At 54.7% G+C, this 27,421-nt stretch overlaps 3 protein-coding genes across 3 annotated transcripts; 1 reads left to right on the top strand and 2 right to left on the bottom strand.

Annotated features, from left to right (window-relative positions):
- Positions 1–2,039: 2,039 nt before the first annotated feature.
- Positions 2,040–2,871, top strand: SOX12 (SRY-box transcription factor 12). The gene has a single exon (XM_088523643.1). The coding sequence runs from the start codon at positions 2,040–2,042 to the stop codon at positions 2,835–2,837; it is 798 nt and encodes a 265-aa protein (XP_088379769.1). The 3' UTR covers positions 2,838–2,871.
- Positions 2,872–7,124: 4,253 nt separating this feature from the next.
- TBC1D20 (TBC1 domain family member 20) lies at positions 7,125–14,597 on the bottom strand. The gene is made up of 8 exons (XM_088523527.1): positions 14,558–14,597; positions 12,597–12,866; positions 11,378–11,458; positions 9,741–9,927; positions 8,928–9,029; positions 8,351–8,492; positions 7,605–7,789; positions 7,125–7,468 (listed from the first exon to the last, which is right to left on the bottom strand). Exons 1-8 carry the CDS (start codon positions 14,595–14,597, stop codon positions 7,213–7,215), a joined length of 1,263 nt encoding a protein of 420 aa, XP_088379653.1. The 3' UTR covers positions 7,125–7,212.
- Positions 14,598–15,877: 1,280 nt separating this feature from the next.
- Positions 15,878–26,343, bottom strand: CSNK2A1 (casein kinase 2 alpha 1). The gene is made up of 12 exons (XM_010214066.2): positions 26,119–26,343; positions 24,996–25,107; positions 24,057–24,158; positions 23,590–23,640; positions 22,749–22,808; positions 22,368–22,451; positions 21,616–21,726; positions 20,739–20,840; positions 19,806–19,906; positions 19,013–19,161; positions 17,674–17,760; positions 15,878–17,181 (listed from the first exon to the last, which is right to left on the bottom strand). Exons 1-12 carry the CDS (start codon positions 26,217–26,219, stop codon positions 17,066–17,068), a joined length of 1,176 nt encoding a protein of 391 aa, XP_010212368.1. The 5' UTR covers positions 26,220–26,343; the 3' UTR covers positions 15,878–17,065.
- Positions 26,344–27,421: the final 1,078 nt, after the last annotated feature.

Below are 27,421 nucleotides of genomic sequence, written 5' to 3'. Positions count from 1 at the left end.
TACCCCTCCCCTGTGGGCAGCCCGGTTGTCCTCCCCGCTCCTGCCCTACGGGGACCCTCCTGCCCCCGTGTCCCCTCCCCGCCGCAGCCCGGGCGCCCCCGCTCACCCCGGCGGGCGGCCCCGCGCGCGCCCTGCGGGTGGCGCTGCCGCGGCGCGTGCGCGTCCCCGGCCCGGCCCGTCACCAGGGCGACGGGGACGGGGGCCGGGAGGGGCCAGGGCGGCCGCGCGGGGCGGGGCGCCCCCTGCCGGCGCAGCCCCGGCGCTGCAGGGGGCGGCGGGATGGGATGGGATGGGATGGATGAGATAGGGTGAGGGATGAGATAGGATAGATGGGATGCGATGAGCCGGGATGGGATGGGGTGGGATGGTATGGATAGGATGGGATGAGATGGGTTGGATGAAATAGGATAGATGGGGTGCAATGGGGTGGGATGGGATGAAATGAGATACATTGGGATGAAATAGGGTGGGATGAGATGGGTTGGATGAGGTAGGGAGGGGGATGAGATAGCATAGATGGGATGCGATGGGATGAAATGGGGCGGGATGGGATGAGATAAGATACGCTGGGATGAGGTAAGGTGGAATGGGATGAGATAGAGTTGGGTGGGATTGGTTGAATGGGATGGGATGAGATGGGCTGGGATGAGATGGATAGGCTGGGATGAGATAGGGTGGGATGGGATGGGTTGCATGAGGTAGGGTGGGGGATGAGATAGGATAGATGGAATGTGATGGGCCAGGATGGAATGGGACGGGACACATGCTAGATGTGTTGGAATAGGGCAGATGCGATAGAATGGGACACGGTGTGTAGGACAAGGGGGTTTCACAGGGTGGTTATGTTGGGTTTACGGTTTGGCGTGATGACCTTGAAGGTCTCTTCCAAGGAAATCCACACGGGTCCCATATTATTCTATGCATGGAATGGGATGGGATGGGATGGGATGGGACCGAGTACATGGGACACAGTGGACGTGATGGCACAGAGTGCATGGGGCACATGGGACGGGACGCACAGGGTTCTCCCTGCTGTGGCGCCGGTCCCCCCACACAGGCCAGGCCCCGGCTCCATTCTCCGAGAGCCGGAGCCCAACGTGGCCCGGAGGTTCCGGAAGTGCCGCCCGCCCCGGCCAGGCTCCCGGGCCGCCGCGGAGGGCCCGGCTCTTGTTGCTACGGCAACTGCGGGGCGCGGGCGGGCCCTGGCGCGACGCGGCCAATGGGCGCGAGCCCCGCGGCGGCAGCCAATGGCCGTGGACCCCGCGGGGCGGCGGCAGCCAATGGGCAGCGCGGGCGGGCGGGCAGGCGGTGGTCGCCGCGGCAACAGGGCGGCGGCGGCGCGCGCGGCCTTGCGGCGGGCGATTGGAGTGGGCGCGGCGGGAGGCCCCGCGCCGCCATTGGGCGCCGCGGCCGCTGTCTCCGGGCGGCCCTGCTAGCCCCTAGCACCGGAGGGGAGCCCCGGGCGGGCCCTGCCCCACGCGGGGCCTCCCAGGCCTGGGGAACCCGGGCCGACGCCTTGCCGCACCGCGGCCTTCTCCCGGCTTCCTGCAGGCGGCCGCAGCCCCGCGACGGGCAGCGGAGCCGGGCCGGGCAGCGGCTCTGGAGCCGGTGCTCCGGGGCGAATGCTCCCGGTCCCCTCGATAGTACCGTGGATGAGTCGCGCGGGGTGCTGGGAGGAACCGGGGTGCGGAGTGGAGATATGGGGGAACCAGGACAGTGAGACGGAGGTAGCGGGAGATAGTGGGGCGCCTCAGCGGAGGCCCCGGCCGTTACCGGGGCGTCGAGGCGGAGGCCGGACAGTTACCGGGGGCTCCGGCGCCGCCGCGCCGCTCTCTCCAGCAACCCCCGTGCGGCGCACGCCCATTGGCGGAGCCGAGCACCCCCGCGCGGGCGGCGGCCAATGGGCGCGCAGGGGCGTGGCCTGCCATTGACAGCGGCGCTGCGCCGCCGGCGGCCGGCGGGAGGCGGCGGCGCTATAAGAGCGGGCGGCGGCGCGCGCGGCCCCCCGGCGCCCCGCACCGCGCCCCGCCGGGCCCGGCATGGTGCAGCGAGCGCCGCGAGGCCGCGGCGGCACCGGCGCCGCTGCCGGAACCGGTGCCGGTGCCCCGGCGCCCGCCCGCGAGGCCGCCGCGGAGCCCGCGTGGTGCAAGACGCCGAGCGGGCACATCAAGCGGCCCATGAACGCCTTCATGGTGTGGTCGCAGCACGAGCGCCGCAAGATCATGGACCAGTGGCCCGACATGCACAACGCCGAGATCTCCAAGCGCCTGGGGCGCCGCTGGCAGCTGCTGCGCGACGCCGACAAGGTGCCGTTCGTGCGCGAGGCCGAGCGCCTGCGCCTCAAGCACATGGCCGACTACCCGCACTACAAGTACCGGCCCCGGAAACGGGGCAAGGGGGAGCCCGCCGCGCCCCGGCCGCGACCACGGCCGAAGACGAAGCCCCCGGCGCCGGGGCGCAGGGCCAAGGCAAGGGGTGAAGCGGCGGCGGGCGAGGAGCGCCACGAAGCCACCAGCTGCCCTGCGGAACCACGTCCCAACGGGCCGCCCAGCCCCGCCAGCCTCCCCGCCGCCGCGGTGCCCTCGCCCACATCGCCCCCTTCATCCTCATCCTCCTCCTCCTCGGATGAAGAGACGGAGGAGGAGGCGGCGGCGGGGGGCATCGTGGCCGCGGTGGCGGCCGCTCCCCCGGACTGGTCGGTCTTGGACAAGGAGCTGGAGCCGCACGGTGGCTCCTCGCACTTCGACTTCCCGGACTATTGCACACCCGAGGTGACGGAGATGATCGCGGGCGACTGGCTCATGTCCAGCATCTCCGACCTGGTCTTTACGTACTGAGTCCCGTGCTCGGCAGGTAACGCTGCTTTCATTTGGGGGTTGATTTTTTTTTTTGATTTTTTTTTTGATTTTTCTTTTTTGACTTTTTTTTTTTTTGATTTTTCTGCAATCAGGTCTTAGAGAAAAAAAAAAACAAAAAACAAAACAAAACCCAGGAAAACCAAACCAAACCAGCTGTTTACAAGCAGGAATCAGGTATTTTGCCGTGCAGGCGCTGGCGGGCAGAGCGTTGCTCGCCCCAGCCCCGCGGCTCACACCCACCGCTCCATCCGTCGCCATCCATCATCCGTCCGTCCTCGGGTCCGTCAGTCCAGGGCTGGCCGGGGCTGTGCAGGGTGGGTCTCACTGTAACGGTCCCCACCGGTGGCCCCTTCCCGCCCCCTCCCTTCTGCTCCGGCAGCCGCATCCATGTCGGCTCCAGACACTCCCCCATCTCTCTCCTGCCCCATTTTATTTCCTCGCCGTGACACTCACCCCATCCCCAGCTTCCCGTGTCCCGCCCCCGACCAACCCGATCCTTTTTTGCATCGTTTTTCCTGCATTTCCAAGCATGGCTCCAATCCCCGTGGAGCCGCCCGTGGGGAGAGGCGCCTGGGGGGCCGCGCTCCCGTTTTGGGGCCGCGGCTCCGTCCCGGCGCTCCAGCGCGGAGCTGCCCGCACGTGGTCTGCACGTGGGGCCGCGGCTCCTCGCGCCCGCCCGCGCTGCCGGGGATGGCGGCAGCGGCTCCGGGAGCCTCCCTGCGTGGAGGCTGCTGTGGCACTGGCTGCCCGTGGCTTTTCTCCCCCTGGGAGCCCACGGTGACCGCTGGGCCCTTCCCCGGCTCCCCGGAGCCCCTAGGTGTGTAGCTGTGTAGAGGTAGCTGTGCGTGTGTGTGGCCGGCGCTGCAGCCGCCGGGAGAGCCCCGGGGAGCAGCGGCTGGAGGCCACGGTGAGGGGTTGGCGCTGCTGACGGGGCCGGGGAAGCATCCGTGGGCATCATCCGTGCATCCTCCCTACCCCATGACATCCCCGCTTCCGAGCTCGGCATCTGCTCGGGAGCAGGGTCCCGCACGGTGCGACGGCCCCGTCCATGCGCTCGCTCCCGGGAAGCCCGCGGTGGCGGCAGGGGGACCGCGCCGAGAGCCCCCCGAGCCCCCGCATCCATCGCCAGCCACGCCGCCAAGAACAAACCATGATGAAACAGTGACAATAAAACCAAACCTCTCTCAGGAAGAAGCGGCCCCCGTGGGCGCCCGCCGCCGCTCCGCGTTCCCCTCCGTAGTGTCGTGTTCGTGCCGGGTCGTGTGTGGTGTCGTGGAGAAGCCATGGGCCGGCGGCGGGCGCGCGGGGCCGCTGCGGTAACCGTGGAATAAAGTGTGGTGGTTGCTCTGCCCCGGCCGCCTGCCGCACATGGTGTCTGCGCCGGCGATCCGGCTCCGAGTCCTGCGGACGCTGCAGCTCCGCGCGCTCCGCAGCAGCAAAGCCAAGCGCGCGTGTGAACGCACGTGCCTGCACCACCCTGCACGCGTGCACACGTGTGCTCGGCGTGCTTGTGTGCACGTGGGTGTGCGTGTCCCCGCGAATGCGCCGTGTGCTGCTGCGTGGGGTCTGCGTGTGCCCTGCTTGTGTGCGGAAGCAGCAGCCGCTGCAGGGTGCGTGTGTGCACACGTGTGCTCGGGGTGCATGCGGGGCAGGCCGTGTGTGTGCATATACACGTGCTTTGTGCGTGCACATGTGTTTCGTGTGTGCACGCAGGCCCTGCTGCAGCTCCCTCGGGCTGGGCAGGTGCAGCGGGTGCTGCCGTGGGGAGCAGGGCCGGGGGTGGCAGCCTCGTCCCGGCTGCACGAGCCGGGGGGGGGTCCCCAAAGCACCGGGGTGGAGTGGGGAGGGGGGTGGCCGTGGTGGGGAGGGGGCTGTGGCCGCCGGCGCCGCCAGCGCTTTGTCCCACTGCTGCTCGGCACCGAAAGGGTCGCGGCTGCTCCCGCCCTCGCGCATCCCGCCCTTCCTCCCGCCCCGCATCCCTCCTTCCCGCCCTGCATCCCGCATCCCTCCTCCCACCCCCCGTCCCTCCTCCCGTCCCTCCCGGGCTGTCCCCGGCACGTGGCCGCCTCCCCGAGCCCGCCCCGCGCCCGGGAGCTCCGCGCTGGCCCCGCGTCCTGCCCGAGCGGCGCCTGCAGGGAGGGAGCCCCGGAGGGGTGGGCGAAGGGTGCAGGGAGGAGGCTGGGAAGGGGACAGGAGGCAGCACGGACGGGGCCGGGCTCAGCCCAGGACGGTGCAACCAGCCCAGCGCAGCATCAGCCTCATCATGAGCACCCGCTGCAGCGGGGCCGGAGCTGCAGCCCCCGAGCCCAGCGGGATCGCAGCGCTGCCCTGCCCGGTCACCTGTCCTTGTCTGCGGGGGTCCCGCTGTCCCGGCAGGCAGGGCTGGGGACGGCCCTGTCCCCCCTCCTCTCCCGCCTCGTCCCTTTTCCGCCCGCGCCCTTCATTCCCGTCCAGCCGCAGAGCTGTCCCCGCGCAGGCGACAGGGGCAGGACCGCGCGTTTAGTAACTCTTTATTTTACAAGTGCGGGTCCGTACAAACCTCCGTACAGCGGCTGCAGAGCGCGCCCGGCCCGCGCCGAGCGCCTCCCCCGGCGGCACCGGCAGGACCCGGAGCCCCCGGGACGCGACGGGACGGGGGCTGCTCCGCGCGCAGAGGGGCCCTGGCTGCGCCGCCGGGGAGGTCTCTGCTCCCCGCGGGCACCGGGAGCGCCGGGGTTCGGAGCCGGCCAGGACGCCCGGGCGGCAGGAGGCGGCTCTCGGCCCGTTTCTAAAGTGCTGTCGTGCACGCGCGGCTCCCCCTCACCTTATTGCAGTGCAGCTCGTGCTGCGGCCTCGGCCTCGTCCGGGCTGTCCCTGCCGGCTGCACCGGAGCGGCTGCACCGGAGCCATGGGGAACGCGGAGCCGCGGGAAGCGCGCAGCTCCCTGCAGCAGCCTCCAAGCCTGTGGCTGCACGAGGAGTGACGTGTCCCAGGCAGCAGCCCACGAGGGATGCGGGAGCCCATCTCCCCTCCCTACCTGCCTGAAAGCAAGTTAAACACTCTGGATTTCAGCCTGCAGAAGCAAAAGAACCTTCTCTGCCCGCTGGTTTGGAGGCAGCGTGGCCGCATGGAGACAGAGGGAAACCCGGAATTTGCACAGATGCGGTTATGGATTCACACAGATGCGGTTATGGACAGGAGGGTGTCCAGCCTTGCAGCGTGCAAGTTTTGTCACATATCCAGAGATCTGTGACCCCCGCAGGGCCATCCCACGCAGCAGGGCACGGCAGTCACAGACGGGGTAAGGGCACTTGTGGGAGGGAGCAGCAGCACAGGGAGAGGTAGAAGCAGCTCCGGCGACACGAGGTTATCTGGGATCTGCTTTGAGGAGGGCAGGGGATGGCGACGCTGCTGTCAGACTTGGCAACAAGGTGGGAGCTCTGCAGGCCCGGGGGACCTTTCCAGGGAATTCCCTCAGTCTTGTTATTCCAACGGGCGATGCGGGAGTCTGACTACTTAGCCGGAGGGAAATGTGTAACAGATTTCCTAGAGGGACAACTCCTGTCCGCTGCCAACTATGTCATGAGTGGCAACGGCCTTTCTCTGCTCTGGGGCCTGCTTTAGGGGGGGTTCACGGGTCAGCAAGGGGAGCTGCCTCGTGGCCTCGCAGCAGGATACGCCTCCGGTGAGGCCCAAGGGGCCCTGATCTGTCCCCGTGCAGACCTGGGACCTGAACATGCTCTCGCCTGTGGGCGCCCTGGGGCCGCGCTCCTGTCCCCTGCCATTCCCTGCTGCGAACGATCGGACTGCAAGGATGGGGAAGCAGAGTCATGGAGTGTTACACACTGGAGACAACCCCATCTCTCAGTCCTGATGGGGATTGGTAATGGTTTGGCTCAATACGGAGGTTGCCGATGACGAAAGGAAAGATCAGGCTACTGGGGAAGGGAAATGAGGGCGGCGGCGCTCCAGGGCCTGCAGACGGGAGTGCAGGAGAGCCAGGGGCTCGGGAGCACCGACCCCGCACCCAGACCCCACCACGACGCTCCTCTCTGGGCAGGTATCCGCCCTCGCTCCTGCTCGCTCCGGCCGGCGGAGGCGGGATGGCTCCGAAAGCCCCCGCACGCTCCGCGGCCCTGTCCGTACCTCCGGCTCCTCGCGGCGCAGGGCACAGGTGAGTGTTGGCCGGGGACCGATCCCGCGGGGCTGCGTCCCGGCAGTCTCTCTCGCAAAGGCCAAGGGTGTCACGGGGACACAGCAAGAATAGAAAACTCTTCAGACAGGTCATTGCCAGACAGGTCCTTTCATCAAGTGTCATGCGTTCCCCCAGGGAAGGACGCGGGGCTCGGTGGCAGGGAAGGCCCTTGCCCTGGCTTCAGGGGAAGATCTGCAGTTCGAACTTGGGCGCCCACTCCAGCGCGCTCTTCACCACGGCCAGGGCAGCTGCTCCCAGCGCCACCGTCAGCCCCATGACCGCCAGCTTGACAAAGCGGTTGGTCCTTGGCTTTGTCAAGATGGATTTTGTCCGCTCCTCCCCACGCGGTCGCTCCCTGAAGCGCTGTCTCAACACAGTGTCCGGTCTCTGCTGCACTGATGCCAACTCAAAGTCTTTGAAAGTGGAAGCAGCGGTTCTGCAAGAGAGGAAAGGGGTCAAGAGCAGCCTTGGAAGTGTCTCTGAGACCAAACTGCTGCAGGGCAGACAGATCTGCGCGAGGAAGCGAGCCCTGGCCTAGGCAGGGCCGGGGCACCGCGGCGCCCTGCACTCACCGTTCAGCCTGCTGCTGAGCCGCCTCCCTGGCGAGCTCAGATGGGGGAAACTGGACAAAAAGGTCCCCAGCTCTGCTGATCAGAGTCTCGTAAGGAAGGTCCTGCGGGATCTGGGACAGGAGGTGGTGGACAGAGGCCATGTCGCACTCGCAGTCCAGAACTTCCTGCTCCCGATACAGCACAATCTAAGAGACGAGCGAGAGCACGAGGTCAGCCGGGAGGAGCAGGTCGCTCCTTGGCACTAACTCCAGAGCTGGAAAACCCTGCCCTTGCCATCTGAAAGGCCTGCCCTTCTCCAAGGAGACTCACTGCAGTGAAGCGCTCCTCTGCAAAGGGGATGCTTACACCCTTCCTGCAGCTCTGAAGCCAAGGAAGCCCCTCTGGAGAACAACCTCTCCAGAGAGGAGCCCGGGACTCAGGCTGAACCCCAGCAGGACTTGACTCCAGCTGCAGACAGCCCCGAGCAGGGCTCTGCGGTGGGGCCAGCACGCCAGTGCCAGGGGGGTGTCACTGTCCCATGGCACCGGGCTCCGACAGAGCAGAACCGGCCGCTCGCCGGCGCTCTGAGCCCTCCTGCATCCTCTCTGCCCTCCTCCATCCCCAGGACATCGCTGGCCTCATGAAGGCCCCCACAGGGCAGGGGGCAGCAACAGCGCTGTATTTTCCAGCCCTTTTCAATAGTCCCAAACGACGAGCCCTTTTCCTCGGTTTGATAAATTCCCCACATGATCCTGGCCGGTACCTACCACAGCAGCAAAGTAAATGGGCATCAGCGGGTGGCAGGCCAGGAAGAAGTCGTATAATCGCACGACGTGTCTGAAGTCAGAGAGGACGTGCCCGAACCACGTGATGAGCCAGCTGAGCGCGAAGATGGTTCCCACCTCCGCACTGCACAGACAGGAAGGGCTCCGTTAGGCCAACAGCTGCCAGCAGCCAGGGCCAGCACTAAAATACTCCTTGGTGATCCCCACCCAGCACATGCTTTATCCAACAGCTTTATCCTGGAAGGAGAGACACAGCTGACAATCCATAGAGCTCCTGGGGCTTAATCCAGCACCAGGAGCCGCAGCTCTGGCACAAGGATAACAAATGCAAGACAAAGTACTGGTACTTCTCATCCGAGTGCAGACAGCTAGCGGGGAGATGCCACCCTTGAAGCCTCTCAAGACAAGGCAGCATCAAGAGCTGTGGGTATTCATTGATTCTGAGGAAGCCACGCAGTGCTGTGAACACGCTGCCTAGTGAAAGCAGCTGATGCAAATGAAACCATGAACGTGAGACTAAGAGCACAGAGCTAGGATGCTCCCGGGAACATCTCCATACCTCTGCATGAAGTCATGCACCTCAGGGTTCACCTGGTCTATGATGGGCATCAGGTAATTTAAAATGTGCTTGGTATTATCCATCGTTGGGTCCATAAAATCCCTGGGGAAAGATTAAACAAAAGCTCTGTCAAGTGGTCCTGTCGCTGGGCTGCACCCTCGTCCAGGGAGGCAGCCACAGGGTGAACAGACTGCAATAAACTGCTTTTCTGCCAGGACGGCCCCTATTCCCAAGGAATCCTGGTTCCCTGGGACAGCCACTGGAGGATGCAGAGGTCTCATCTCCCCAGAAGAGCTGGGCTTGCTCAGTGGTACCTGGCACTGCTGCTCGTTTTGCTGCGCTGCGTTCGCACAGCCTGGCACCTCTGCAGCACCCGCAGTTGACCCTGCTGCCAGGGAGAGGAGGCAGGAGCCCTCCAAAGCGCCCCGTGGCCAAGGGCAAGTTCTGCTTCGGGATTTCAGGATTCACTCACCCTGGTGCTCACAGCACTGGCCTTACAGAGCACAACTGCCCAGTTGTGCCCCAGGGGCTACAGGGAGCAGCGGGCAGCACTGGGCTGAGCCAGAGCGGCGCTGACAGAAGAGGCGACCAGAAAATTGTTAGCAATACACTTGGGTTGGCTTTTCCAGCCTCAGGAGATGCTGCAAATTAACCTGCCGTTTGACGAACGAGTCCTCAATTATCCCTTCCCTGGAGCACAACTCTCTGCAAAGCCCCGGGCACCCTGTGGCCACGGTGCTCCCGGGCACATCCCTGTGGGCGCAGGCGGCCTCGGGACGGGGCGGCTCCGCAGCACGAGGCCGAGCCGGGTACCTGAGATGATGCGTCGAGAGCTTCTCCACCAGCGCCGTGGCCAGCCTGTCGCCAACCACCAGGAGGAAGGTGACCACGATGTCATGGTAGCCCTGGTAGTAGTGCAGCTGGGGGTTACGCTTGAGGACATGCAGGATAATGTCGATGAGCTCCTCCTGCAGCCCTTCTCGCTGGTCATCCGGCATCCCTGTGGGGACAGAACCACGTGGCAGCGGTGGGACAAGCCCTGGCCAGGCGCCTACTGTAGCAGTGACGGTGGCTACGGTGTCCGAGGCGAAGGCTGTGAGGCAGAGGCAGCTACAGCCTGATCACAAGGGACGTGGTGCAAGGAGCTGCATAGAAAACTAGTGGAGAGAAATTCAGAGGCCTAATCCTGCCCCTGAAAACTCTGCTGGCCCAGGGGGAAACTCTGCTGGCCCAGGGGGAGCTGGCGAGCGCCCAGGTTGCTCAGGCTGAGCTGCAGTGCCCCTGCATATACAGGAGGTGCTGGTGCTGCGCTGCGAGGAGCGAGTCGCACTGCGCGCCCAGCGCTGCCGAGGACACTTCAATCACTTCTTATTTCCCAGGAGCTCTGGAAAAAATTAAACAGGACCTATTTTCACAGAAACTGTGCCAGCTGCATCGAACTGTGAGGCCCCTGTTCGCCACACCTTTGTATCAGTCCTCTGTTAACAACATGCATTTAGGGACAGGATATTGCAGGAAAAAAATATGATTCTGCACAACTGCAGCTGTTTTTTTGGCAGAGTCCTTGTCAACAGATAATAATGTATAAAGGCCGAGTGGAGAAATTCCCAGCTGAGACCCTGCAATGGCAAAGTTCTCCTTTTTCCCTTCTTCGCCAACGCTTCTAAAAATAGGCAGGAGGCTGCGATTCAAGGGCAGAAAGGAAGCGTGAGCAGACCCTTCACAAATCAGACTTGTGCATAGTATCCTTACTTGAAAGTGAATCAGAATGGATCAACTGTTTATGCGAAATAAAAGAAACCAAAAGGGGAAGGAGACTCTAGCCAGAAATAATGACTGCTCTGCAGAGTTAGGTAACTGCGAGCCTAAATGTTTTATAAATAGCACAACAAGGCACCAGCCACCCACAACAACTAAACAAACACAAAAAGCTTTTGTTTCTGGGTATTAGAGTTCTTTGAAATTTGGTGCATGAATCATTGAGAGAAAAAGTGATTTGGAGATAATTTAGAGTCAGAATCTGTTCTAACCATTAAGGAACCTGCCTTGCACACCCTCGGGCTGGACTGCAGCCTTTACAAAAACTGAAACAAAGGGTAAATTCCTCAAACACTCAGTCTCAGCTTCGCGCTCAGCTTGGCCCTCGGGACCATGAGCCCAGCGGTACCAGCCTCCTGCAGAGGGACTTGGCAGCCACAGGGGAAAGGGAACGTCAGGAAAACCACATCCAAAAGCAGCCACACAGAGCTGAAGGAATCGAGAGCTTCACAAGAGCTTCACTTCACAGGAATATTGCTGCCAACGGGCATGAAAAGGAGACAGCCTCCTGCAGCACGGCAGCATCACACGTGCTGATGCATCACGATGCCCAGGGGAGGGAAATCTGGAGGGCTGGGCCAGGAGCGCCCCGTTTGCACAGATCCCCCCGCACACAGACGGGATCCCCTCACCTGGCGGGAAGCGGCGCAGGGATCGCCGCACATCCAGTAACACCTGCTGGTAATCTTTGTTGTTCTCTCGCAGCTCCTTTCCTGGTGAAACAAGAGGAAGATCATTAACCTCACACAGTGCAAAGGTACCAGACAGTGAGCTGGGTGAGCGAGCCAGGGAGGCCCTGCTCAAACCAAAAAATGAGGCTGAAATCCACCCCCATGGCCCAAGCACACTGCTCCAATCAAATACGCCATTTTTCCCCATGCTCTCATTTTACTGTTGTGCTTTCCAGCACTAATGACAATTTGGCATGATAAAAAATACTATTATTTCTTTAAACAACGTATTTTTAAATGCTTACACTGACACCACTCCCTGTCTTCCTGGAAATATCCTTTTTCTGGGAAATTCAGAACATAATCAACAGCAGCAGGGCACAATATGCAGTACAAGGAATAGTTTATTACATAGAAATAATTCAGTAATAAACCCCAAAAGGGGGTAGCTAGGACGGTTATAACAGGAGAGAGAAGAATTTGCTGGCACGCTGGCCTCCCTGTGCTGCAGTGAAACCGAATGCGGCTTCCAGCAGCTCAGAGCAGCTAACGGAGTCCAGCTCCCGGGGATCCGCACTTCCCAATGGCCACTTGGATCCGGGAACACCAACAGAACCTTTTGCTGGGGGAACAGTGACTGTAAAAGCTGTGGGATTTGGATCTCCTTTAGAAACCATGTACATATCTCATCAGGAAGGTATTTTTTGCCACTCCTGATGAAACACCCCACTAAATTCCTGCAACGAACCGCTTCATCCATGCCTGGAAGTGACACCTCCAGGAGCCAGGCTCCAGCAAAGCCACCTCACCACAGGAACAACAAAAATAATTTGCTACTTTTTGTTACCTATTAATTTACACATGACAAATCCTTGCACAAGGGTCACACCAACTACATGCAAGGCAAACATTGCCACCTGAGTCACTAATCCTACAGCATAATGGAAACGTTGTTTTTAGGAAGTCGTGTATTTCCTAATCTGTTCTTTGCATCACGAAATGCACAGAGCTTGGGGAGTTATTATGGCACGCGTTCTCAAGGGTCCTTTCCACATAAGCGTGGTGGGGAAAGCACAGCGCACAGAGGGAAAAGGAAGGTCAAAAAGTGCAGTCCAGTGCTGGGATCCCTCCTCAGGACAGCAAGCGACCACGGAGCTGCTCTTCCAAGCCTGCTGTGTACCTGGCAGGGGAGGCAGGTCGTCCGTGTCGACACTCAGCAGCTTTGGCCACACTTTGCAGCGGATCTCGTCCGTGAGGAGCCCCCCTTCGCTGATGGCCATGCGCCGCAGCGCCGCCACGTCGATGGGGTCGCTGCTCAGCGCCTGCTCGATCTCCGCCACTTTCCTTTTCTTCTTGGAGTCAAAGTCTGCAGGAAGACCACAGAGGAACAAGTTAAAGGTGATGTCGGCACCCGCCGGAGCCAGCAGAGCCCCTGGCAGCTCTCTGGTCTCTGGGAAAGGCCAGCGCAGGCGACAACCGCTTCCTTGGAGCAGCGTTTCGTGCTCCTACCGACCCCTGGAGCGCCCAGAACAGCCGTCCTGTGTCCTACACAGCGCTCTGAAACCTACCCCGACCGCAACAGTCGTGAGGAAGGCTGTGTTTGCATCAGTCACGCTCATCACAACACAGCTACTTCTCTCCCAGCAAGCACAAGCCTGCCAGCTGGTTTATATATGCATTAAACAAGCCCCAGTGCTGCTCTGCAGAGCATGTGCACTGTTGGGCTCGCAGGGAAGACAACGATGTATATGAAGCACCCGGTACACCGGGTTTGTGTGAGTTAAACACAGGGCACAGGGGCATTTCCTGCAGAACAGGAACGGACGCGGTATTCCCGCTGCGTGCCAAACGGCATTCATTTGATAAGGAACTTGTCTGAATAGGATTAGGGGCGGGAGGATTAAAACAAGCCCAATGGCGAAACAACCACTTCTCAGCCATTTACCCCGTGTTGTTCCCCGTCCACATGATTTTTATGGCATTTCCGCCCATCCTGGCCCGTTTCCCTACTCCTGTCAAGCTCTTTGCGAGCGCTGGGCTGAGAGTTTTAGCTTTGAAAGCACTTGAATGGGTGGAAAGGGCAGAGAGGCTGCCCACAGACACACAAAACCCAAGTAGGTCAAGTGCTAGATGCTGTCCCTTTTCAAAATAGCCTTTTCTGGGCTTTTCATATGAAAACGAGCTGCAGCAGTTTGTGAAAGATCTCCAAGTCCCCTCTGAACACCCAAACCCCATAGCATTAAGCCTTTTAAAATTCAACGGGTGACTGCAGCTTCCTTACGTCTCCCGTCCTCTCTCTTGTGCAAGCAAAGCCACTTGTGCACGAACCAGCTCCGCTCGCCCTTTCCTGCAGCTGCGCAGGCTCTGCCCACACACCCCAAAACCTGGCGCAGGAGCAACCAGCGCCTGGGAAGGAAGGGTCCTATCCACACACGGAGAAACGGAGGGCAGGAGCCGCTATGGGGGCTCCTCTTCTCGGCTCTGCTGACAAGGAAGCGGCCCTTACGCTGCTCAGAGCTACAGCGGGCAAAAGCAGCAAGTGTTAAAAGCGGGCAAGTTTCAAAAACTTTTCCGCACGTTCCGAGAGCGACGAGGAGCTGCCGCGGCGCTCTGAGGAGCTGCAGCCCCGCGACCGGCGCGGCGGGAGGCTGGCGCGGCGCAGAGCGGGGCCGGGACGGATCGCGGCGACGGCAGCGCACGAGCCCCCGCGCGCGGGCGATGCCCAGCAGTGACGAGTGCGGAAGGCCGCAGGAAACCGTGTGTTTAGCAGCAAGGAGCAGGCGCGGGCCGGCCCTTACGTAACGCCGGGGGGACCCACAGAGCCGCCCCCCGAGCCCCAGGCGACGCCGGGGGAGGCGCGGGGCCCGGCCCGGAGCGGGGCGGCAGCCACAACCCCGCGGCCGCCGCTCCCCGTGGGCCCCGGGAAGGGCTGCGGCTCCCGCCGCAGCCCCCAGGGGGCGCCGCAGCCGCAGGGAGTCGGGGGGGGGTGTCGCGGCGCGGGGCGGCGCCTCCCCCCGCCCACAGGGGGCGCCGCAGTGGCGGGGGCGCCGCAGTGGCGGGGGCGCCGCGCGGCCTGAGGGGAGCGCGCTCCCCTCCTCACCCCCCCCGCCCGGTCCCGTCCCGGTGCCGGTGCGGTGGTACCGTGCGCGCTGAGGCCGTTGCGCGGGCTCCGCCGGGACATGGTCCCCCGCGCCGAGGCGCATCCCGGGCGGGGGCGGGGGCCGCGCTGGGCGCTCCGCGGCGCCGTCCGCCGCCTGCCTGGCACCCGCCCCCCCCCGCCCCTCGCGCCGCGGCGCGCGCCCGCGCACGTCACCACGCCGCGCCCCCCCCCCCCCCCGCTCCAGCGCGCAGGCGCCGCCGCCGCGTGGCCGACGGAAGGGGCGGGGGCGCGCGCGCATGCGCGCGGCGGTGCCGGCCCGGCGCTACGAGCGCAGGAGGCCGCACGGGGTCCGTGCGGGTGGAGGCGGAGTATATTGAGGAAATAAAAGAAAATAAAAGAAAAAAGGAGGAAAAAAAATGCCCCGGTGCTCCCTGCCCGGCAGTGTCGGCGCTGCGGGGCGCGGGCCGGGCTTCGCGCACCCCCTTTGGAGCAGCTTCAGCAGCTCCGTGTTCCCCGAGTGAGGAGGGGGCGCCGAGCTGGCGCACACCGCCTTCCCACCAACTACCACCACCACCACCAATTATAATGACCACAACAAAAACGAAGCCTCGGTTCAGCATCCTGCGTAGCTCACAACGTAGCGCAAACAGCCGCGAGTTGCTTTTTGTCACGCGCAGTGCCTTAAGGCACGGCCCGTCAAGGAGGCGGGCAACACGCGCCAACTTCACGTCATCCCGGGATGCCAAAGCTCAACCGCAGGGATGAGGGGTCGGCCCTCGAGGAGGTTTATTTAACCCAGCCTACCCGCTACTCTCCCTCCTTGCGGAATTATTGAGGAAACACATGGTTACAGCACCCAAAAGAAGAACAAACAAGTGACGGGTGCTCGCAAGGCGAGCAGGATGCTGATGCTCCAGGACTCCCTGCAGGAACTGGGAGAAGATTCCAGGCTAGGAACAGGCCCCTGTGGGAATGGCACCGGGGCTGGAGGTCACTGATGGGTGCCCTTGGGCTAGAAGCTTTTTCCTAGAGCAAACAAAACTGTGTTGACTGCAAAGGACAGCACTGCACAAAATAATACCCCAGAGTTGTTTCAGCAGCCACATCCCCTCAGGGCTAAGGCAGAAGAGGAGGGTGCGGGGGGGTTTGCTTGTTTTTATCACAAAAGTCCTTAGCCCAGGAGCTACTTAGGCTGGTGATGGTTTCTCCAGGGCTTCTGTGCACTGCTCACTATGGATGGTGCGAGGTGCAGGGAGGAGGGAAGCGGCTCCCCAGGACGTGCGGGGAGGCTGGTCGTCCCTGCGTCCACGTGTGCAACACCAGCCCCGCGAGACCTCTACACAGGGAACTTAAATCTAACCTCGATAAATAAAACCAAATGTTTATTTACACCAAAGAATTCCAACACTGGATCTTTCACATATGAAGGACAAGGTATATATACACAGCAAGGGGTAGCAGGGCTGTAACAAGGGTGCTTTTTTGTTGTCAATGATAATATTTGTCCACAATTACTGATCTACCATTTCGGTTTAAGTTAAAGTCTGCTCGCTCCTTCCTCTCAGTGCGTATTTACAGGACTGTGAGGTAACTGGTATTCTCACCACATGGCACGTGAGGGAGGGGATGGTGGGTGAAGATGTGCTATCTGACCTGGCGCAGTCTGATCTTTCCAGCTTTAAAGTAGCCACCAGCTTGAAACCTATATGAACAATTTAAAAACAAATACCCAATAACAAACTAATTCCAGAGATCCAAGCCAAGCAATGGCAGGAAGAACCCTCCATGAGAAAGGTGCTGGTTAGAGTACGGCTTCCTCGACAGGAGCACCTCTTCCAGGAAATGGCAAGGACTTCAATTGGATCAATAACTTTATGCTTTAAGACTAAAATTACATGCAAGGGAGTGAGTTGGCATTCTGGTTGGCTCCTAACGAGACATGATTCGATCAAAATAGGGTTTTAGACATTATCTGCACTTCTTTTATTACCACCTCTCCATACTGGAATTGTCTCCTCAGTGTACCCCAGCTGAGTCATATGCAGGATACAGGGTTAAAGTGACCAGTAACATTAAGAATCCCCCACCCCTGCCTCATGAAGACTTGGTTTGGTAGTCTCTGGAGAACAGCACGATCCCCCGAGGTGTAGGCTGGTGGAGGAGTAATGGTGGGAGCATGAAGAGAAGAGATTTCCAGCAGGATGCAATAGCTTGGAAATGCTGTTGGTTCATCTTTGTTCTTAAATGAAGAGTATTGTTTTTTGGAGGGGGGAAAAAAAACTGTCCGAGAAATATTCCATCTGTAGGTATTTTCAGGGAATCCCCTGAGTTACGAAAAGTTCAAGTAAAAAAAGAAAAATCAGCCTATAATAATTTTGTATATAATGACTGAACTACTATAAATCCACAAGCAACAGTTCAGACACGGTGCCTCCGAAGCTCCATCCCCTCCCTTCCCTGCCAGGCACGAGCTGCGGCCTGAGCAGAGGTGGAGGGGAAGCCTCTTCCCCACCCGACTCGGCCCAGGCAGCAGGAGACAGAACCCATCACTACTGCTGAGCTCCTGCGGCAGCTGGAACCGGCATCCCCAGCGTGGTGGTGGCAGAAATGACGGGAGAGCCTGCTAGGGGTCCGAGGGGGGAAGGTGTTGGCACTGAAGAGATCCCTGAAACACAGACCATTAAACAGGGGTTAGAGGAACACCAGTGCAACCCTATCCACGACAGCAAAACTTCTTAAATGAACTGTTATCTCTGCAGTGCAGTTCGGGGGCATTTTGTTTTATTCCACAGCTTCCAAAAACTAAACTGAAATTAAAGATATTTTACTGTTTTCTAAAGATCCTGAGAAGAGCTCAGAGTTGAATACACACAAGCATCTCCTAAGGACAGATGTGGCCCTGTGTGAGGGGGCCAATGTCCGCCAAACTGCTTCTAAAACATCCCACTGCAAAGCAATTTTCCTTTAAAGAAAGACTGAAAAAAAGGCAGATCGAGCTGCAAAGGGGCTATTTACCACTCTCTCCTTGCACTTGTTACCAAGCCCCAGGAGATGACCTAGTGCCCCCACTGCAGAATTCACTCTCCTGCACCCCAACATCCACACAGTTATTACAAACACTTTAAAATGCGGGCACTGACCCAAAGGCAGCACTGACCTGACATCATGCTGGCACTGCTGACGGGAGTGCTGCCACCTGGCATGTTGGACGAGCCCATCCGAGCCTGGTCTTTCACGATGGGATCTAGGAAGAACACAGCAGCGTTAGGGCAGCGCTGGCAAGTGGCAGCCCAGCTTTCTGCCTGCCCTGGGCACTGCCAGCCCTGGCAAGCTGCCTGTGCCAGGGCTAACACCAGCTCCCATCTACCAGAAGACAGCCCTTCCCTCCAGCTCCACTGGGAAGTATCCAAGAAAGAACCAAGGAAGCGGGATACCTCCAAGTGGCTCAAATAACGTGCCCTCTAGCTTGGGAATGCTGCTGGACAATAAAAGCTGAAGGAAATGAAGGTGAGGTCAGCCTTTTTACACAGAGGAATTTAATAAAACCAACCCCCTGAAGTGGGTTTGTGTAGCAAGCAGGAAGATCCTTCACAAGTTACAGTAACACTGTATGTAAACACACATCCCACAGTTGCGTTTGAGTTGCAGCGAGCTCAAATGACAATTGATGTCTTCTGTAAAACGTCCCCATTTTAATCACTACCTCTTTATTTTCAGCTGCATGTAAACAATGCTGCTGTCTGAAGAGAAACAACCCACTGGGGCAGAGCAGAGAATTGCAAATTCTGCCGTTCATCATGTTGACCACAGCTCAATTTGGGTCTGTATTTGGACACAGCTTAATTTAGCTGTTCCTCCAAATTTCACATTCAAAGTGTTCAGCTTTACAAAAACTTTTCACTTGAACATTTGCCACAGGCACTATATAGATCTATACTTTTGGTAATTGCACCAAGGACAACATAACTGAGCAAATGAGCATTTTGCATTGTTAGAGCAGCTCCCAAAACCTATACATCAAGTCTTATTTATCTGTGAAAAAGACAGCAAGTACTTAAATACATTTGCCAGTGAAAGGTTCGTTTATGCCTGCAAACAAAACTGGAAATAGTGTTCACTAAGGTACACATTTAGCAATAGAATGAGTCAAAATGGTTTGTTACTTGACAGATCGGTCTGGTTTTATCAAAAGCAGGAGTCAGTGTGTGCTGGCAGCTGCTGGAATCAGCACGGGTCTAAAATTAAAGGTTCTTTAACAGGTGCCAACTCGCTGGCTTGCCAGGGCATCTAACACTGGAGCTTCTTTAGGTGGCAGCGGCCTATTTTATCTGCCAGAGGGACGAGCAGTCTCAGCTCCAGTGCAAGCACTTGTGGGGAGCAGGCACATCGTGTTGCTTTTCCCAGCTCCTGTCTCCATAAACCCCTGGAATTGACATTTGCCAGAGGCAGAGGATGAAGTGTTCAAACAGTAGCTTGTGGCAAGCATTGGTACTTACAGAAGTAGGGGTGTTCCATGGCTTCTCTCGCTGTGAGTCGTGACTGGTGATCATATCGCAACAGCTTGTCTAAGAAATCCAGAGCTTCTGGACTTACCAGATGTTGGTTCTCGCTGTGAACAAAGCGCTCCCATCGCTTACGGGAGTGCCTGCAGAAAACATACACACAAAGGGGAGCGAGGGGGACATGAGTGATGAATAGCACGTTTTTAGGAAGTAGCATTGCAGCAGACTGCTATTGCTGTGCTGCACGGTGCAGCAGCAAAGGGCCGTGCAGGGCCTGCGTGCCAAGGGGGGCACATGCTCAGTGCCACCACGTGGGCACCGCAGCCACGCGCTCAGCAGCGCGAGCACTGAGGTTCGGCATGAGCCAAAAACCCCATCTTCTGCTCTGCTCTAACGCCCCCAACATTAGTTCTTTGTAGTTTGTCCATGTCACACATGAAATAACTCCAGGCAAATTCCATCTTAAGCAGCAGCTGATATTCCACACCGCAATTCTCAGAAACACTGGTGCTTGTTTCCTTGCTAGAATACCAGGAGAGCATTTGCCTCTAATGCTTCAGCTCCAGCAGTGCATTTCTTGTCTAAATGACATTCAAAAATCTTTTGGGTGAATCTGCAGAGAAGGACCTTCCTTGGGTAGTGGTAAAAGAGCCACAAAGCAACTGCTGTCAAGAATCCTGGCACTGCTTTTTCCCCTTAAGCAGAAGTATTTGTTTACTTAAAGCAGTAGTTGTCCTGGTCTATCAGGGGCTTATAGGCTTCTGGGCTGCTCTGGACCCTGGCTCACCTGCCCAGGATGTCATTGAAACGTGGATCCAGTTCAATGTTGTATTTGTCGATGTAGTCGTACAGATCTTCTGTTCCCAGCACCTTGGCTATCCTCACCAGCTGGGAACAAAGAACATAAGGCCCATTGTGTAAGAACAGCCATGCCCAAGGCAGCACAAAGACACTGCAGCGGCAGGATCCCTCGGGAGCCTGGTCTGAGTGCTGGGAACCAGCAGCCACAGCACTGTGGCTCCTACTCCTCCAGCCACGTAGAATTCCAGGCATCATAAACATGTTCCACACTCCACTCATACTTGATACTCATAATCCAAAGCAGCTTGGAAAGAGCTGCATACCCTAACCACCATAAAAGCTAAAATCTTGCAACACTGATTCCCTTGATAGTAAAAAAAAAACCCTCAGAGTTAACAGGGTAGGAAGGCAAAAATAACCAGACAAAAAAAACCAGAAGCTTTGTAACTTGTCTGTACAGGGTAAAGAGCCATCCTGGAGGGCACCAGAATGAAGCTTTGAGAAAAGGTGGTTAATGTTCTGAATCTGAACGCATTAGTTCAGATGCAGAGCACAGGTTAAAAGTACGACTTTTGGCCTAAAGGTAGCACAAAGATTTCAGAATCTTTATAAAACTACTGAATTCAGTTTCCATATAGAGAAAGAGAGAAGAGCAGGGACTTTTCACCTGACTTAACCTCAGGATCTATGTAGCAGGACACAGCAGCCTTAATGTAACGATTGTCATAGCTTTTCTACATACCTACTGAGTAGCTCATGAATACAAAGTTTTACAAATCTATTTCTATTTAATTGGTTAGATGCTTTACATGGCTTCAAACTGAGCAAAGAAGCCACCACAAAAATATTTAAATTATTCCGTCTCCTGACATATCTGTAAGCAGAAAACCTTCATTGTGCTAAGTGAACCAGCTCTCACCTGATCATAGTTGTCATGGCCATGGAAAAAGGGCTCCTTTCGGAATATCATACTAGCCAACATGCAGCCCAAACTCCACATATCCAGACTGTAATCATACATCTGTACAAAACCAGAAGCACAATTCAGCTTTCAATGAATTAAGGAAAAAAAACAAACTCACAAGACGAGCAGGGCCCCCTCCCTCCAGCGATACAACCGTGGCCATATTAACTGAGAACAGGCTGAAGGCTGCTCATGCCTCAGCAGTGCTTGGCCACTGTGTTCCAGTCACTCAAACTGGGGTACAGCAATTAGCAAAACAGCAGGTATCCCATTTGCATCCCTCTGCAGTAAACACTGGTGCCTCTCATTGTTTTCACTACAGACCAATGTGCTGTGAAGTACTGAAAAAACTGGGCTGAGAAGGGGAGTATCAAGGCAAAAACAACATGGACAGATGAGAAACCGCCTTAATACAGCACGAGAATACAGAATCTGAGAGGAGCCAGGACCCCTGCTATTTCCAGCCCACAGCATTTCAAAAATGCACACTGCCATCAGATTACTAGATGCTTTTACAGCTTAATTTAGGAGTTCATACACAGTACTAGCTATTCCCCAAAGCATTTTCTTTTATTTTTATACCTTACAACATCAGCCTTGCTAAAAAACATTCAACATTTGCATTCCAAGACTCATGATAATTCTGTGCACCTTCCTTAGATCCTCAGATAACTTATTAATTTAATTCAGTGGCTTTACAGCCACTGTTTTTTTCATTTTAGAACAGATTGTCTTTAGTTTCAGACCTCTAGATAGCTGAATTTGTTTCATTACCTCGAAGTGGCACAGATTTTCTGCATAAAAATCAATGACAAAACCTGGTAATTCTTACCTGATAATCTACAAGGAGTTCAGGTCCTTTGAAATACCGGGAGGCCACTCTGACATTGTACTCTTGTCCAGGGTGGTAGAATTCAGCCAACCCCCAGTCTATTAGTCTAAGCTAAAAACAGTAGAAAGCAAAAAGAAAAAAAGGCTCAAGGGAGGCTCCAGCTCTCCACTCGCTGAAGCTACAATACAGACAAATTCAGACAAATTTGGTTCAAAGGTGTTTTTTTTTTTTTTTTTTTTTTAAGAAGCTTTCTATCTTTGGTTACCTTGGTGAATAACTTTGTTTAGAGTTTTTATTTTAACTGCATGCCCCTTTCTTCTCTCCTTGATCTGGAAAAACTGTTTAAGTATATTTTGCAAGTACTGGAATTGAAGAAGGTTGGTTGCTTGGATTTAACTGACTTGCTGCTTTCAAGGAAGATGTATTTACATCACTCGACTTCTTGGGGAAACATTCTAGTTCAATAACTCCAAAGAGTTACTCTACGAAACCCTGTCTGCTTTTAGCAACTCCCTCCTCTCATACCATGATCTGGTCTAAAAGTCTCTCCCCCTTCCAACCCCATTGAAACATATAACTCATGAAAGCTTAAAAAAGCAGTTTATAAAATTTCTTTTTAAATTTGTTCACATAATGGAAGTGCTAAGCCCTGCCTCCTTGAAGATGCTGGTTAGCATCCCAATACAGGAGGAATCCTGGTCTGCCAAGAGAAACGCAGGAGACTGCCTCTCTTCCAGCACGTCCCGCATTACCTTTCTGTGCTCATGGTCAATCATGACGTTGTGAGGTTTGACATCTCTGTGCATGATTCCCATGCTATGGCAGTAATCTAGAGCCTGCAGGACACACAAGCAAAGAGGGACACTTGAGTCACAAGCATCTTCCAAATTCACTCATACGCAGTGCATGCAAAGGCTAAAGTATGAGAGCTTCTCTGTCCTCAAAAAGGGCACGATTTTCTTGTGGAAACAAAGTTGAACAACATACACTAAGTTGATGTCTCTTTTCCACCCCACTCTCCCACAGTGTCTTTCTCCCCCAATGAGTGACAAAGTAACAACCATCGCTATAGGATGAGCTGGGTGCAAACCCTAGAAAAAAACAAACTAATAAAACAGAAAACACCAACTTACCTTCAAAATCTCATACATGTAGAATCGAATATCATAATCTGTTAATGTCTGGTATAATTGCTGTAGGAAACAAACACATCGCTTCAACACAGAGAAAAAAAAACATACTCCTGCCAATCCAGAACAACTCAATCCTCTTATCTGCTGATGGGGTTCTTGAACTCCAACTGAGTGAACGGTAAAAAATTTCCCCAGTTACCATCATCCCACATGCTCAGCCTGTTCCTCTTCCTTCTAGTTCTTCTAGTGCTGCTCAGATATTCTGGTTTCTGTCACTAACTCCCTCAGGCTGCGCTCGCCCACCAGCATGGTAAGTTATGCCTGCAGACTGGAGCTCCAAAAGTCTGAAGATGCTCTGCAGGATTAAGCAGCTATTCCATACGGCACTACACAACCACCCTCCTCCCAAGGCAGGTTAACAGGAGGGGAACGAAGAAAGGTTTAAATCCCTTTTCCTAGAAGTATAGAAAGCCATGGAAACAGCTGCTGTGAAATTTTAAAGTGCTTACAGTAAATAGCTCTATGTTGGACATAAAAGCAGAATGTTTCAAAAGTTTCATTTTGAGCAAAGCTGTGCCAGGTACTGATGGTCAACTAGATGCAATGAATTTTCTCCAAAGCTTGAAGTCTGGAGCATTATCTTCTAACTTCTGGGACAGAATGGTACTGAGGGCCTAATTACAAACTTCTGCCCCAAGTGTATTCATCTCTAAAGACAGCTGTTACATCAGAAGCAAATCATTAAACACACTGCCTGCACCTTAAGTTCTGTCTCTCCCCAGAAAAGCACATTAGATGCAGCTTCCAAATGGCAAACACTCTAAGTTACATTATACTGTACCTTAAAGTCTGTGTTGTTTACATGTTCAAAAACCAAAGCAGGGGTCCGGGACTAAAACAGAGAAAAAAGTGTTCAGCCATGTTAAATTGAGATAAAACTTTTTATTTAAGATAATTAAATATATTGTTTAAACACTTAAAACTGCTAAGTGCTCCTCTACCTCAGATACGCTTGGAATTCCCCCTAGATAGAGAAAGCTAAAGCCAAAGGCCATTGCAGGATTGTTTGTAAATCAAATTAACATCTGTATGTTCAATGGTATCTCACCTTAGGGTGAGGGGCTGAAGTGAGCTGTGGGGGAAGGGCCCTTTGAAACAAGTTAATCAGATTAAGAGCTGATCTGATTAAGCAATTCAAACGCAGGGTTTAAGAGCAGGAGAAAACAGTAAGACAGATCAGAGCTGAAGTCAAACTCAACAACTTCAGCTTTAACCCCAATGCACCCTTTAATGTCCTTTCATACTCACCACAGGATCTTTTACTATATCTGCAAGAGTGATTATATTGGGACCTCCTCGCAAATTCTCTAAGATCTTGATTTCACGCTTGATTTTCTTCTTTTTTACAGGCTAAGAATAAAAATCCGAAGTGTTAAGATAATGCAGTCAAGTAAGTGAGGCAAACAGACAGCTCAGCTTACAAAAGTGACTGGGAGATAGCAAAATGCATCAGTCTTTGCAGGTAAGTTCAAACAGCTGAATTTTCTTGTTATCTGACTATGCATCATTCAAGTAAGGGCTCAAAAACCTGCAGTCTCCTTTCTAAGGACACAATCCTGACAGCTACAAACATTAGTTGCATGTGAAAAAATTAGGAAGATGGCATTTTTTTTTTTTCTTAAGCAGTCTGAACTTGTTCTGATAGTCAAAACCTTAGCTGGCATCCAGTAAATCTAGAACCATGACTAGGCTACTAAATAAAGGTATTTCACAAATCAAGGCAGTGGAATATCCAGTTTCCAGGAAACGCTTACTTCTTCTGGAAGGACAGTGTATCTGCATCAGAATTTGCAGAACAGAAAATTAAGTTAGCAGTCCCTAAAATTTCATTGCTGGTTTTAAAGGACTGTGATCCACTTGCTCGGAGGCCTCTCTTCAAATGAATGCATGCCAAGGCACTGGTAGCTCAGACCTGAGATTTGTCTAGTCAGCTGTTGGGGTGCTTTTCAGCTCCAAATGTAAACGTGTTGCACATGAGGACTTCTTTCACATAAAGGTTAATCCTTACAGGCAGAAGCAAAGGGCTTCTACTTGTAGGCTTGAAATGACCGCCATTTTCACCAAACGGCACTCCATAGCCAGGCTTTCAAGTGTTAGAACATTAGACAATTTAGGGCAAATACTGCATTTTCTAGCCTCCTCATCGCCCCACGACAGATCTGATCTTTTACCCCATTCCCTGCTCACCTTGAGAATTTTAACAACTACTTTTTCATTATTTGTAATGTTGATGGCTTCAAATACTTCACTGTACTTTCCTCGGCCTAATTTCCGAACTAGCTGGTAGTCATCTTGATTCCTGTGGAGATAAAAAATTAAGAGTCCCATGGAGTTCAGTCATTCCCACTACAATTTACAAAGTACTCTTTAATACTAAAGCACTGCCTCACCTTCCCAACAAGCTGGATTAACTAGTGTCTTAAATCTCCTGAAAGTGAGGATTAAGAATTAGGAGAAACAACAAGCTTCTTGTCACACTAACTCACATTCAGTTCAGAGCTTCTTCTACAATAGATGACCTGAGCCCAGCTATACATTTCAGCATCAATAAATGCAAGCAATTCCTTCCAGCAGCCTTTATATGCATATATATGGAAGCTACGTATTTTCTAATATAACCTCGTTAAAAAATGATAAATTTTAAGGTCAAAGCCCTAAGCGTTAGCCCCTTTAAAAACCAACTAGGCCCAAACCTCACGCTTACGTGCAGCAGAGAGCGTGCACTTTCAGAAGCCAAGAACCACCACAAAGCTAAGGGCAGAATTCGCACTGTGCAGGCCCTGCTCCGCAGCAGCAGGAATGCAGAGCTATTAAGTTGACATCACTGCTGTCTGGTTCTTGGATGATTTAGTCATAAGCTCAATTTAGACACCCCCTTCCTCAAAAGAGGCATCCATGTCTCTTCCAGGCACTTGCAAGAGCTGATCAACAAGTGACAAAGTGACCTGTGCCTATTTAAGTCTGCTTAGTCTCTTCACTCAGTCAAGTTAGAAACATCAGATGTGTTTTCATCTCCTTTCAGCCCAGAGCTCCTTTGACTCTCTGAAATTAAAAGGCTTTCTTCCCTCCAAAAGTTTCCTGACTACTTGGCAAGAATTCTTCAAACCAAACTTTTAGCAGAGCTGCTAAAAATGTTCTTGCACTGCTGGGGCTTTCAAATTCTGACTACAAACACTTTCAAACGCACAAAAGGTTACTGTGCTGCTCCTGCAGTTATGAGGAAAAGCTGTGATCCCAATACGTGCCGTGCATCCCAGACATCTGGATCAATCCCAAGCCAGGGACATCCAGAAGCAGTCTGGAGACTTACCCCCACTCCACAACATGCGACTCGTAGTCCCAGTACTCGCGGGGTCTGTGTGTGTTTACGTCAGTGTAAACTCTGGCCCTGCTCGGCACGGGTCCCGACATATCAGACAGGTTGGCAGATGGAAAGGAGACGTCTGAAATCGGAGGCTAGCAGAACTCCGAGGTTGGAATCGGGATAAAGGCCTCAGATGGGCCTCAGAATCTTCAAACTGCAGAAACAAAATAGACCAAAGGTTAAAATCTCAAGATAATATAAAAATATTTAAGTTAATCATTAAAAGCTGTAGGGAAGTAGAGGCTGGAAACCTGCCACAGGCCTGGGATCATTCATCAGAACTTGAAAACATATTTGTCTGCTCTCCTTCACAGAGGAAAGGAGCACTTGGCTCAGCTAACAGAAATAAGAGCCCACACGCACCTTACAATTCTGAGCAAGTTGTTCCTAACTTAAGGTGGCAAAAGTAACTTTCCAAAAGGGAAGAAATACAATGTATGTGCAGTTCCCTTTCAGCTCTGAGCCCATAGCAACAACCCTCTTACGTATTTTGTCTTCCACCTGAGAAAAACTTCCATCCTGTCACACGTAACCAAAACTACTCCACTCGCTCCATGTTGTAGGACTGTCATCTTTTTGCAGTGCATTAATAAATGATGCTACGTAACAGCTGATGCATTTACCAGCTCATCTGTGCAGCCCAAATTAAGCACTTTCTCAATGTTTCAACTTCCAGAAGCATCGATTCTCATTTAAAACACAACTTCAGGATTTACTTCCAATTCTTAAAGGGTCTCAGCAGACCGATTTCACCACTACCTCAAACACGCAAGAACAAACCAGCTTTAAAAACACTTATTTTTGACTCCCGGTTGTTCTTATGCTTGCTTTTTATTAAAATTTGAATTGTAGGGAGACAAGCAGCATTCTTCTGCATCTTTTATCGGTCCCAAAGGCCCAGAAACTCAGCATCAAGAGCTAAATACCCAGGAAAAAATCCTTCTGTTGAGACAAGCTGCGTGGAAAGCAGCAATCCATCCAGCTCCCCTCCCAAAGGCACCCAGCCCAGGAGCTGATTTGCTACGGTCAGGTTTTGCCCACCTCCTTAATGCTTGTAATTCCCTACTGATTTGAGGAAGAGGCCACAGCCCTGGAGCTTTCCACACTCCTCCCTGCTCCTGCAGCTCCAAGCCAGCTTCGAGGTGTACAGAGTGGCTCTCTTACCTAAAGGGGCTCAGACGGCTCTGGGCCTACTGCAAATAAGCAACTGCTGAAACTATGGGTGGAAACACTATCCTACTGCAAGACA

This window comes from Tinamus guttatus, unplaced genomic scaffold, assembly GCF_059628265.1.
Source record: "Tinamus guttatus ecotype Peru unplaced genomic scaffold, ASM5962826v1 Tinamus_guttatus_pri_ptg000194l, whole genome shotgun sequence".
Taxonomy (NCBI): Eukaryota; Metazoa; Chordata; class Aves; order Tinamiformes; family Tinamidae; genus Tinamus; species Tinamus guttatus.
Note: the sequence above shows the minus strand (reverse complement) of the source record. Positions and strands in the feature narration are given on the sequence as shown.